This window comes from Oncorhynchus clarkii, chromosome 20, assembly GCF_045791955.1.
Source record: "Oncorhynchus clarkii lewisi isolate Uvic-CL-2024 chromosome 20, UVic_Ocla_1.0, whole genome shotgun sequence".
NCBI classification, from domain to species: domain Eukaryota; kingdom Metazoa; phylum Chordata; class Actinopteri; order Salmoniformes; family Salmonidae; genus Oncorhynchus; species Oncorhynchus clarkii.
In genome coordinates, this window is record NC_092166.1 from 37,413,483 (window position 1) to 37,427,083 (window position 13,601).

At 43.4% G+C, this 13,601-nt stretch overlaps 1 protein-coding gene across 2 annotated transcripts in view; it reads right to left on the reverse strand.

Annotated features, from left to right (window-relative positions):
- LOC139376321 (zinc finger protein 704-like) overlaps window positions 1-13,601 on the reverse strand; it is a 91,035-nt gene that overhangs the window by 18,051 nt on the left and 59,383 nt on the right. For both annotated transcript variants that reach the window (XM_071118714.1, XM_071118715.1), the window contains exons 3-4: window positions 11,900-12,000; window positions 6,470-6,714 (exon numbers count right to left, since the gene is read on the reverse strand). In XM_071118714.1, the coding sequence (XP_070974815.1) occupies window positions 6,470-6,714; window positions 11,900-12,000 (346 nt within the window). The remainder of the gene's footprint in view (window positions 1-6,469; window positions 6,715-11,899; window positions 12,001-13,601) is intronic.

Consider the following 13,601-nt stretch of genomic DNA (forward strand, 5'->3'; position numbering starts at 1 on the left):
AGCATTTAGCAAGCAACTATCACAAAAACAAGTAAAGCCTTCAAATAAAATAACTTACCTTTGAAGAACTTCTGATGTTTTCAATGAGGAGACTCTCAGTTAGATAGCAGATGCTCAGTTTTTCCAAAAAGATTCTTTGTGTATTAGAAATAGCTCCGTTTTGTACATCACATTTGGCTACCAAAAAAAAAAAAAAAAAAAAAAAAAAAGAAAACGAAAATTCAGCCCTCAAAACGCGAACTTTTTTCCAAATTAACTCCATAATATCGACTGAAACATGGCAAACGTGGTTTAGAATCAATCCTCAAGGTGTTTTTCCACATATCTCTTCGATGATATATCCTTCGTGGAAGCCTGGTTTCTCCTTGCTCTCAAATGGAAAAATAAGTGCACCTGGCTTTGCGCTCCAATTTCGACGCAGGGACACCAGGCGGACACTTGGAAAATGTAGTCTCTTACGGTCAATCTTCCAATGATATGCCTACAAATACGTTACAATGCTGCAAACACGTTGGGGAAACGACAGAAAGAGTAGGCTCATTCCTTGCGCAATCACAGCCATATAAGGAGACAATGAAAAAAAGAGCTTCAGAGATTCTGCTCATTTCCTGGTTGACGCATCATCTTGGTTTCGCCTGTAGAATGAGTTCTGGGGCACTTACAGACAATATCTTTGCAGATTCTGAAACTTCAGAGTGTTTTCTTTCCAAAACGGTCAATAATATGCATAGTCGAGCATCTTTTCGTGACAAAATATTGCGCTTAAAACGGGAACGTTTTTTATCCAAAAATGAAATAGCGCCCCTAGAGATCCAAGAGGTTAATTGTGTGTTTAACACTTTTATCTTTCATCAATGTTTATGATGAGTATTTCTGTAATTTGATGTGGCTCTCTGCACTTGAGACAATGCATTTAACATAACGCACCAATTTCAAAATAGTTTTTTGGACATAAAGAGGAACTTCATCGAACAAAACACACATTTATTGTCTAACATGGAGTCCTGGGAGTGCCATCCGGTGAAGATCATCAAAGGTTAGTGATTCATTTTAACGCTATTTCTGTCTTTTGTGACACCTCTCCTTCTTTGGAAAATGGCGGTATGTTTTTCTGTGGCTAGGCGCTGACCTAACATAATCGAAAGGTGTGCTTTCGCCGTAAAGCCTTTTTGAAATCAGACACTGTGGCTGGATTAACAATAAGTTTATTTTTAAAATGGTGCATAATCCTTGTATGTTTGAGGAATTTTAATTATGAGATTTCTGCTGTTTTTAATTTGGCGCCCTGCAATTTCACTGGCTGTTGTTGAGGTGGGACTGTAAACTCTCCTTCCAGACTCACATTAAGCATCTCCAATCCAAAATTAAATCTAGAATTGGCTTCCTATTTCACATCAAAGCATCCTTCACTCATGCTGCCAAACATACCCTCGTAAAACTGACTATCCTACAGATCCTTGACTTCGGCGATGTCATTTACAAAATAGCCTCCAACACTCTACTCAGAAAATTGGATGCACTCTATCACAGTGCCATCCGTTTTGTCACCAAAGCCCAATATACTACCAACCACTGCGACCTGTATGCTCTCGTTGGCAGGCCCTCGCTTCATATTCGTCGCCAAACCCACTGGCTCCAAGTCATCTATAAGTCTTTGCTAGGTAAAGTCCCGCCTTATCTCAGCTCACTGGTCACCATAGTAGCACCCACCCACAGCACGTGCTCCAGAAGGTATATTTCACTGGTCACCCAAAAGCCAATTCTTCCTTCGTCCATATTTCCTTCCAGTTCTCTGCTGCCAAAAATCTAGAACGAACTGCAAAAATCACTAAAGCTGGAGACTCATATCTCCCTCACTAGCTTTAAAATAAATCATCCCTGGCCACTACAGGGATATTTTAAATCGACAAATTTAAGGTTTACTTGTTCTGTTGGTCTGTAACAAAATGGTATGTGCCAATATTGCACTGACGCAACCTTGACTAGGCTACTAGTTACTACTAACCTCAGACAACATTTAGTTTTTCAGTATCACACACTAGGCTACTAGTTACTACTAACCTCAGACAACATTTAGTTTTTCAGTATCACACACTAGGCTACTAGTTACTACTAACCTCAGGCAACATTTCATTTTTCAGTATCACACACTAGGCTACTAGTTACTACTAACCTCAGACAACATTTAGTTTTTCAGTATCACACACTTCCATGTGCTTTCATGTAAAACAAAAAGTACGCTTATCATCGTAAAAAAAATAGGAGTCATGTGGACTATCGCTGTCATCATTGCTTCTCAATGGCACACTCTGCTAAAGTGGTTAACTTCCACTTGATAGTACACTTTAAACATGGGTTCGAGCCCCCCCTCGCACAAGCTTCTTTGTTGAGGAAAAATAAATAAAATGTTCACTGCAGGTCCTTCATGTTCGATTCAAAACGCACGTGGCGAAGTGGATCATTATAATAATGAATAGCCTATAAAACATTGTAGCCTTCCTTGTACATGTACACATCCATATCATATGCAATATTATTTTTAGGAAATAGCACTGTGTTTGTGTGCAAGGCTGAAGAAAGAGGTAGTTCCTTATTAAATTAATTAATAGTGTTAATGTTCAAGTTGTTGGCGTCCCTTTTCAACACAATAACAGTGCTTAAGTTTGGGCAGGAGCTCACCGGAGTACCGGCACCTCAAATTCTCAACTGCTTGAGTTTCTACACCTCTTATGAATATTAGCTCAAAAGTATACCTAAATATAACCAGTACCCAAAATGAGAAACCACACCTATTTTAGTCAGGCACTATCACAATACATGTAAATCAACATTTCACACGGGGTGGGACAACTCATGTGAGATTCAAACCCCTGGATTAGGCACATTACACAGAGAGCAACTATTTCCTCACATGCACACTCTAATAAATGCTGATTTAAAAACAACCCAGCGTTGGGTAAATAGTTGACAGAACTAAAATTGGGTTATTTGCCAATTGGGTCACGGAGTTGGGTTATTGAGCTATGATCCACCCAATCAGATCAGAAGACTGGAGGCATAGCTTAGTAGGGGTGTGACGTTCACTCCAATCTGAAAGACACGTCCCCAATAGATCACACTTCCTGACAATAACCTATGGATTTCATTTAAAAAAAAAACATTTACTCTCCCGAGTCACCAAAAATAACTATCTGAAAGCCACGCACCTATTAAACCATGCCTCCAGTCTTCCATCTGACCCAGTGGATCATAGCTCAACAACCCAACTGGCTGGGTCAAAATAACCCAATATCAACACCCCAACTGGCTGGGTCAAAATAACCCAATATCAACACCCCAACTGGCTGGGTCAAAATAACCCAATATCAATGACCCAACTGGCTGGGTCAAAATAACCCAATATCAACACCCCAACTGGCTGGGTCAAAATAACCCAATATCAACGACCCAACTGGCTGGGTCAAAATAACCCAATATCAACGACCCAACTGGCTGGGTCAAAATAACCCAATATCAACGACCCAACTGGCTGGGTCAAAATAACCCAATATCAACGACCCAACTGGCTGGGTCAAAATAACCCAATATCAACGACCCAACTGGCTGGGTCAAAATAACCCAATATCAACACCCCAACTGGCTGGGTCAAAATAACCCAATATCAACGACCCAACTGGCTGGGTCAAAATAACCCAATATCAACGACCCAACTGGCTGGGTCAAAATGACCCAATATCAACACCCCAACTGGCTGGGTCAAAATAACCCAATATCAACACCCCAACTGGCTGGGTCAAAATAACCCAATATCAACGACCCAACTGGCTGGGTCAAAATAACCCAATATCAACGACCCAACTGGCTGGGTCAAAATAACCCAATTACAACAACCCAACTGGCTGGGTCAAAATAACCCAATATCAACAACCCAACTGGCTGGGTCAAAATAACCCAATATCAACACCCCAACTGGCTGGGTCAAAATAACCCAATATCAACAACCCAACTGGCTGGGTCAAAATAACCCAATATCAACAACCCAACTGGCTGGGTCAAAATAACCCAATATCAACACCCCAACTGGCTGGGTCAAAATAACCCAATATCAACGACCCAACTGGCTGGGTCAAAATAACCCAATATCAACGACCCAACTGGCTGGGTCAAAATAACCCAATATCAACACCCCAACTGGCTGGGTCAAAATAACCCAATATCAACACCCCAACTGGCTGGGTCAAAATAACCCAATATCAACGACCCAACTGGCTGGGTCAAAATGACCCAATATCAACGACCCAACTGGCTGGGTCAAAATAACCCAATATCAACGACCCAACTGGCTGGGTCAAAATAACCCAATATCAACGACCCAACTGGCTGGGTCAAAATAACCCAATATCAACGACCCAACTGGCTGGGTCAAAATAACCCAATATCAACGACCCAACTGGCTGGGTCAAAATAAACAAACATGGTATATTCCATATTTACCAAAATTGGGTTGTTTTTAACCCAGCATTTTTTACACTGCAGAATCTAAAAACATAGAGCTATGTTTTTTCAGACCTATTTTGTCATGCAGCATTACAGATCTCAGAGGTAGGCAGTGGAGGGAGAGGTGTGTTTTCAGACCTATTTTGTCATGCAGCAGCAGATCTCAGAGGTAGGCAGTGGAGGGAGAGGTGTGTTTTCAGACCTATTTTATCATGCCGCAGCAGATCTCAGAGGTAGGCAGTGGAGGGAGAGGTGTTTTTGGACCTGCATCAGTACTAATGACAGGTTAGTGGGCGTTGGCTCGCTACCTATCAACAGCTTCCAGAAAGGGGAGAGAGAGTGACTTTAAATACAAACTATAGAACAGGTTTATCAGCGGCTGATCAATTTAACCCTTTTTAACTAGTCTATATTCTTATGCAATCCATTATTCTTTGCAGTGAAGACATCACATACAACATCTCTAATGAAACATACACTATGAAACACTCCCAACGGCTAATCTGCAGCGTCTCAACAGACAATCCCAAATAATGCCCAAAGTGTTTTTCTTCCATCTTAACACAATCACAGGAATACCCAGGTGATTTACACAGTCCTAAGCCTCTTATAGTACCCTACTCTACAGTCAGACACACTGCAGCTACTCTACTGTATATCCAGAATTACTGCTGCCTGCAAATCAGGACTTAGTTAGGCCTCTGATCTTGGCCTACTACACTGAACCACCAGAGTAAACTAACTGCCTGTTAGGTTTTCCCAGGGCAGGTTTATATACAAGTCATCCAAATTATAATGACTTTATCTATAGCCGGCTATTCATTAATAACCACACATGCATGCCAGTGCAAGCCTTATTGAGCCTCCCAAGCCTCCCAAGGCTTTGCATAATGTTGATGTAATGTTTACTGTGTCTAGCATTGTCTAATGTTCTGTCACATCTTTACAAGCGAGGTTAGGCTGAAGACGGACGTGAAACATGAAGACAAGGCATTACATTTGACGGATGACTTGACAAATAGAGCACAATCTTGTTGTACTCTAACACACAGCATAATCATCATTCAGTTAAAGTAAATGGGAATGCTATAATGTGTTTGTCCTATTTCTGGTGAAGCTAGTCAGTGAGTGTAATCCAATTTCCTTTCAGGATATTGTATATCTATGGCCTGGCCTCCTGCACGATCTTATGTGTTTCAGCTGAAATGGACTCTGATTGGCCTACAGGCCAGTGCGTTGGACCTGCACACTCCTATCAGAGCCCCTTCCAGTCTCCACACCTCTATCCACACCTGCGTCACAGTGGATTTATGAGATATTCTTCTCTCCCACTCAGCTTCCTGCAGATGAAGCCTCTCACTCCTCCCCTCTCCTCCCCTAGCTCAGTAATCTTAACTCCCCTCTTCCTCCTTCCTCCCCATCCTCTCCCACCTCTTCCTCTTGGAGATGGGTGAGGGGGCTTATGGCTCTTCTTGATAATGAAACCACATTAATGTCTTGGAAGGTCTCCACTGCATAAAAAGACAGGGGAAGAAAAAAGAGAGAGGAAAAGATTGAGCAAGAACACACTCCATCATGCTCAGAGGCGTAAAGGTTGACAGACCTTGTCGTCTCAGGGCCAAGCCAGTGTCATAAGATCCTGAATTACATTGGAAATGCGTTTTGAGATAATCTTTCAGAGGGGTTTCAGAGGCCCCCTTGAATTAGGAAAACTACACACTAGGGCAGCGATTCCTAAATCGATAGGAGCCACTGTTGGCCCATGGCCAATTTTTAATGGGTCGCAGCTTACGGTTGGTTGTGGCAACAAATACTGTTCTCATCTGAAGCATCACAAGAAACACGGAACTGGACTGGATAAATCAAATAGCTGTGATCTATGAACTCCTTGGAGAGAAGGAGATAAGTATGGAAGGATGTTCAGTAGCATTAGGATGAAGCCTCATCCTAAGCCCCTGACCCCCAGTTGTACCTTTCGCTTCCGGGGTATGGGGTCCTCAAACAAGAAGTGCGTGCTCTCTTTGACGTCGTCGATGACATTATCACTCTGGGAGGAGAGCAAGAAGCTCTTGCTGGTGTCGTTGGAGAGAGGCGGGGACGGTGTGGAGGGCACCGATTGGTCGCTGGTGTCCCAGCTCCAGTTGCCACTGGTAGAGCTGCTGTAGCTAGTTGACAGCACCTCCTTCCACCCTCTGCTGGCTGGCTCCGGAACTGCAGCTGGAGACAGACCATCAAAACCAGGGAGTCATTAATTCACTTTAATTAACTTCTTGACTTCATACATTAAAAAAATGTTCATACAATGTATTTTGCAACATTGTTCATGCAAAATTTGAATTGAGGTTTATATTGAATGTCCATCCATCCATAGGAAAACAGCCTCCCTCTCCAGCAGCGTTGGCCTACAAACCCCTCCAGTGCAATATGCTATTTTGACTGCTTCACTAATACAGATCTTATAAAGCCATAATCACATTGCCTTGTGGAGAAACATAATGAAAAATAAAGCCTTCCAGCAGGATGAGCTGTGTGTTGGAGATGAACTCATATTAAACAATGACTGACTGGTCCATGGGGGCTAGTGTAGATGAGGAGGGTCCTACAGAGAATACAGACACAGGAGTTCACATCGCTCTACATGTTGTCTCAGGGGAGACTAACCCCTTAAACCAGGGGGAAGAAAATACGACATTGGAGGTAAACAGGTACATTTTTTAAATGTATGAAAAGAGTAGGATGAAATGTCTTATGAAAAATGAATACATATTTGCCCTGTCTTCCCACATATTGTACAGTACACCCCATCCCATAATATTTTGTGGATTTGCCCGTTTTAATCAATAACTGAACTAAACTGTGGAGATGGGACCAAGAGGGGTTGAATATATGCTGTAGACCTGTGGAAGGGTTAAGAGAACGCACACAATGTTAATGACTGCTAGTCTACAACTGTTGTCAATGAAGTGTCATGACGTTGGCCTGGGGGTAGGTTTATGACAGTCATAAATACCTCTTCCCCCCTTTTTCCTTTCTCTATCCTACTGATGTTACATTTGCAAACCCCTTGGTTAACGTAGAGATTCTGGGAACATCAGAAGGTGTGGGGAAATGAACTATATTCTGGTAATCCGACCAATTGAACATATCCGGTGGTACTTAATGAATATGATGTCAGTTCGGTCGTCATCTGAGACATTCTAATCAATGATAAGATGACATAAACTCTACATCAGAGTTATCGGATTCAAATGGTATTGTTGTTCAATTTAAATATTTGAATATGAAATTATTCGTGATGGGATGAAATGTGATTTTAGCTTCTAAAATGTGAGATTTGGGTTTTCACAAGTTAGAGCTATGCTCAATCAGTGGCCCGCCCCTGTGAAGGGACATGGGATATAAAACTTTTCAAACACGCCCTCCTCTCCCTTCCTATATAAACCCTTGACGACAATATAACCTCCTGTTCCGAGGATGTAGGACGACGGTCCGATGTCAGAATGGTTCAGATAATAATTACAGAACGAAGCCAACATCAGCGTGAGCTTTGGTTGCGAATGGTATGAACGTTGAACTCTTATTCACTACAGAAGTGATACCTCCTAGCCGTTGAGTTAGCAACAGCAGCTGCAAAAGCAGGTTAGGAAGGAACAGAGTATCCAATCTACCACACAACGACATTACTACAACGTATCCAATTGACCACCAGACATTCTTCAAAGGTCTCGGTTGGGCAACACGGCCTTCCATCTACCACCAACCTACCGAAGAATGTCTGCTCAGAGTAAATATTTATTGCATTTTCCTTTTCCAAATGGGCGGTCATTTAGAATGCATAAGATACTGTATTTACGAAAACACAGCTTCACCCTTTGTTCCTCAGTCTTCCCGCTCTTTCACTCAAACCCAGCCCCTTTTCTTTTGTGTAACCAGCTGTCTGCCCGCTCCTCCTACTCCTCCTTGCACAAAGGCGGAGGTAGCGGTCCTGCTGCTGGGTTGTTGCCCTCCTATAAATAAAAGGGAACACTTAAACAACACAATGTAACTCCAAGTCAATCACACTTCTGTGAAATCAAACTGTCCACTTAGGAAGAAACACTGATTGACAATAAACTTCACATGCTATTGTGCAAATGGAATACACAACAGGTGGAAATTATAGGCAATTAGCAAGACACCCCCAATAAAGGAGTGGTTCTGCAGGTGGTGACCACAGACCACTTCTCAGTTCCTATGTTTCCTGGCTGATGTTTTGGTCACTTTTGAATGCTGGCGGTGCTTTCACTCTAGTGGTGGCATGAGACGGAGTCTACAACCCACACAAGTGGCTCAGGTAGTGCAGCTCATCCAGGTTGGCACATCAATGCGAGCGGTGGCAAGAAGGTTTGCTGTGTCTGTCAGCGTAGTGTCCAGAGCATGGAGGCGCAACCAGGAGACAGGCCAGTACATCAGGAGACGTGGAGGAGGCCGTAGGAGGGCAACAACCCAGCAGCATGACCGCTACCTCTGCCTTTGTGCAAGGAGGAGCAGGAGGAGCACTGCCAGAGCCCTGCAAAATGACCTCCAGCAGGCCACAAATGTGCATGTGTTTGCTCAAACGGTCAGAAACAGACTCCATGAGGGTGGTATGAGGGCCCGACGTCCACAGGTGGGGGTTGTGCTTACAGCCCAACACCGTGCTGGACGTTTGGCATTTGCCAGAGAACACCAAGATTGGCAAATTCGCCACTGGTGCCCTGTGCTCTTCACAGATGAAAGCAGGTTCACACTGAGCACATGTGACAGACGTGACAGAGTCTGGAGACGCCGTGGAGGACGTTCTGCTGCCTGCAACATCCTCCAGCATGACTGGTTTGGCGGTGGGTCAGTCATGGTGTGGGGTGGCATTTCTTAGGGGGGCCGCACAGCCCTCCATGTGCTCGCCAGAGGTAGCCTGACTGCCATTAGGTACCGAGATGAGATCCTCAGACACCTTATAAGACCATATGCTGGTGCGGTTGGGGTCAAAGCAAATCAAATCAAATGTTATTGGTCACATACACGTGTTTAGCAGATGTTATTGTTCTGGATCTGGTGACTGTGAAAAGACCCCTGGTGGCATGTCGGGTGGGGTCAAAGCAAATCAAATCGAATCGTTATTGGTCACATACACGTGTTTAGCAGATGTTATTGTTCTGGATCTGGTGACTGTGAAAAGACCCCTGGTGGCATGTCGGGTGGGGTCAAAGCAAATCAAATCGAATGTTATTGGTCACATACACGTGTTTAGCAGATGTTATTGTGGGTGTGTAGCGATATGCTTGTGCTTCTAGATAAGACAGTGCAGAAATATCTAACAAGTAATATCTAACAATTTCACAACATACACCCAACACACACAAATCTAAGTAATATATTAGAAATATTAGTATATGAACTAAATATAAATATATGAACGAGCAATGTCAGAGCGACATAAGCTAAGATACAGTAGAATGTTATAGAATACAGTATAAACATATGAGATGAGTAAGGCAAGATATGTGAACATTATTAAACTGACATTAAAGTGGCCAATGATTTCAAGTCTGTCTGTAGGCAGCAACCTCTCTGTGTTAGTAATGGCTATTTAACAGTCTGATGGCCTTGAGATAGAAGCTGTTCGTCCGGTTCACACCGTCCGCCTGCTTGGTCTTTAGTTTTAAACCATTTCTCAGCCATGTAGGCACCACTTCACGCTGTCTGGTCTGTATTTAAATTGCCAACATGTAGCCACAGCTCCATTCTTTCTTGTCTCATGTAAATTTTACCAGAACTGTTTTTTTTCACTCTGGGAAAAGGGGCGTTCCTTCCTTTTGTCGTAATGTCTGTGCTCATGTGGGCGTGGCCAATGACTTGGTTAAGACTTCATATGAAAAACAATTGTCTCATTTAGAAGGCTAACATCACATTACATCTTCTCACAAATAGTTTCATATTTAATCAAATCAGTTCCCTCAGAGAGGAAGGAAACCTCAAAGATTTCTGCGTGAGGCCAATGGTGACTTTAAAACAGTTACAAAGTGCCCCCCAAGTGGTACAGCGGTCTAAGGCACCACTACAGCCTCGGGTTCGATCCCAGGCTGTGTCACAGCAGGCCGTGACCAGAAGTCCCATAATAATTTTTTTTTAATGAAACTGAAATACAGAAATATCTCATTTACTTAAGTATTCACACCCCGAGTCAACACATGTTGGAATCACCTTTGGCACCAATTACAACTGTGAGTCTTTCTGGGTAAGTCTCTAAGAGCTGGATTGTGCAACATTTGCCCATTATTAATTTATGTCAAATTGGTTGTTGATCATTGCTAGACAACTATTTTCTTGCCATAGATGTTTAATAAGTCAAAACTGTAACTCTGCCACTTAGGAACATACAGGGTCTTCTTGGTAAGAAACGGCAGTGTAGATTTGGCATTGTGTTTTAGGGTACGGTCCTGCAGAAATTAAATAAAGCAACTCTCCAATGAGGGAGGTGGTTCCATAAAAACGGCAAAATAAAAACTCTTGCATATTACGGTTTACAATTGAGGTAGGACTCTGATTGTCTACTAACGTTGTCACGGTGATGAGTGCCACGGCAACGGGTAGCTCCGGAAACAACAGGCATGGCGATGTGTCCAAGGCCAGGCTGTTGGCAGGGTGAGGTTGGTTGAGGGGTAAACATTAGCTGGAGAGGTGGACACTAGAGACCAGAGGAGAGGTAGACACTAGAGACCAGAGGAGAGGTAGACACTAGAGACCAGAGGTAGACACTAGAGACCAGAAGAGAGGTAGACACTAGAGACCAGAAGAGAGGTGGACACTAGAGCCCAGAAGAGAGGTGGACACTAGAGCCCAGAAGAGAGGTGGACACTAGAGACCAGAAGAGAGGTGGACACTAGAGACCAGAGGAGAGGTAGACACTAGAGACCGGAAGAGAGATGGACACTAGAGACCAAAGGAGAGGTAGACACTAGAGACCAGAGGAGAGGTAGACACTAGAGACCAGTAGAGTGGTAGACACTAGAGACCAGAGGAGAGGTAGACACTAGAGACCAGAGGAGAGGTAGACAGTAGAGACCAGAGGAGAGGTAGACAGTAGAGACCAGAGGAGAGGTAGACACTAGAGACCAGAGGAGAGGTAGACACTAGAGACCAGAGGAGAGGTAGACACTAGAGACCAGAGGAGAGGTGGACACTAGAGACCAGAGGAGAGGTAGACACTAGAGACCAGAGGAGAGGTAGACAGTAGAGACCAGAGGAGAGGTAGACAGTAGAGACCAGAGGAGAGGTAGACACTAGAGACCAGACAAGAGGTAGACACTAGAGACCAGACGAGAGGTAGACACTAGAGAGTGGCACTACAGACCAGAACCTCTGTGTGTGTGTGCAGTCTTACCTGAGGCTGTCTGGGTATGGGTGAGGACCAGAGGAGAGGTGGACAGTGATGTCAGGACGGTAGCAGCCATTACCTCCTTATCAGCAAGACCTGAAGGTTTCCTGGAACACACACCAGAGGCCAGGTCACACACAATGTACAGACAACCAACATGCTCTTCCTGCATAGAAAGTGGGAGGATTCTATATCAAATCAGCAGACCTATAACAGTCATGCTACAATACAAGCATAGCAGCATAGTAAAATGACCCATCATGTGAGTCTGCCATAGCCAAACAGACCAAACTTATTCCAATTTCAGCTCTGAAATATTCCAGCCATGCTTTCTTTAGACAGAAAAACAAACTGTGTAAAAGCATGTAATGGAAAATTCCAGTCCAATAATAAATACTGTGGTCACATCCCCTGCGAGTGCTGAAGATTCTCCCTTAGCACAGAATGCTGACCAGACTGACATTTGCATAACGTTCAGATAACCAGGACACTCCTTTGGCAGAGCAGTCACATGAGTCTAGGTGTTTCCAACAGGGTGGGTAAAGGCTAAAGACACTGGCGGGATCCGGCTAATTGACTACAGCTATTGTTTTATTTACAGTGCCTTGCGAAAGTATTCGGCCCCCTTGAACTTTGCGACCTTTTGCCACATTTCAGGCTTCAAACATAAAGATATAAAACTATTTTTTTATGAAGAATCAACAACAAGTGGGACACAATCATGAAGTGGAACGACATTTATTGGATATTTCAAACTTTTTTAACAAATCAAAAACTGAAAAATTGGGCGTGCAAAATTATTCAGCCCCCTTAAGTTAATACTTTGTAGCGCCACCTTTTGCTGCGATTACAGCTGTAAGTCGCTTGGGGTATGTCTCTATCAGTTTTGCACATCGAGAGACTGACATTTTTTACCATTCCTCCTTGCAAAACAGCTCGAGCTCAGTGAGGTTGGATGGAGAGCATTTGTGAACAGCAGTTTTCAGTTCTTTCCACAGATTCTCAATTGGATTCAGGTCTGGACTTTGACTTGGCCATTCTAACACCTGGATATGTTTATTTTTGAACCATTCCATTGTAGATTTTGCTTTATGTTTTGGATCATTGTCTTGTTGGAAGACAAATCTCCGTCCCAGTCTCAGGTCTTTTGCAGACTCCATCAGGTTTTCTTCCAGAGTGGACCTGTATTTGGCTTCATCCATCTTCCCATCAATTTTAACCATCTTCCCTGTCCCTGCTGAAGAAAAGCAGGCCCAAACCATGATGCTGCCACCACCATGTTTGACAGTGGGGATGGTGTGTTCAGCTGTGTTGCTTTTACGCCAAACATAACATTTTGCATTGTTGCCAAAAAGTTCAATTTTGGTTTCATCTGACCAGAGCACCTTCTTCCACATGTTTGGTGTGTCTCCCAGGTGGCTTGTGGCAAACTTTAAACAACACTATTTATGGATATCTTTAAGAAATGGCTTTCTTCTTGCCACTCTTCCATAAAGGCCAGATTTGTGCAATATACGACTGATTGTTGTCCTATGGACAGAGTCTCCCACCTCAGCTGTAGATCTCTGCAGTTCATCCAGAGTGATCATGGGCCTCTTGGCTGCATCTCTGATCAGTCTTCTCCTTGTATGAGCTGAAAGTTTAGAGGGACGGCCAGGTCTTGGTAGATTTGCAGTGGTCTGATACTCCTTCCATTTCAATATTATCG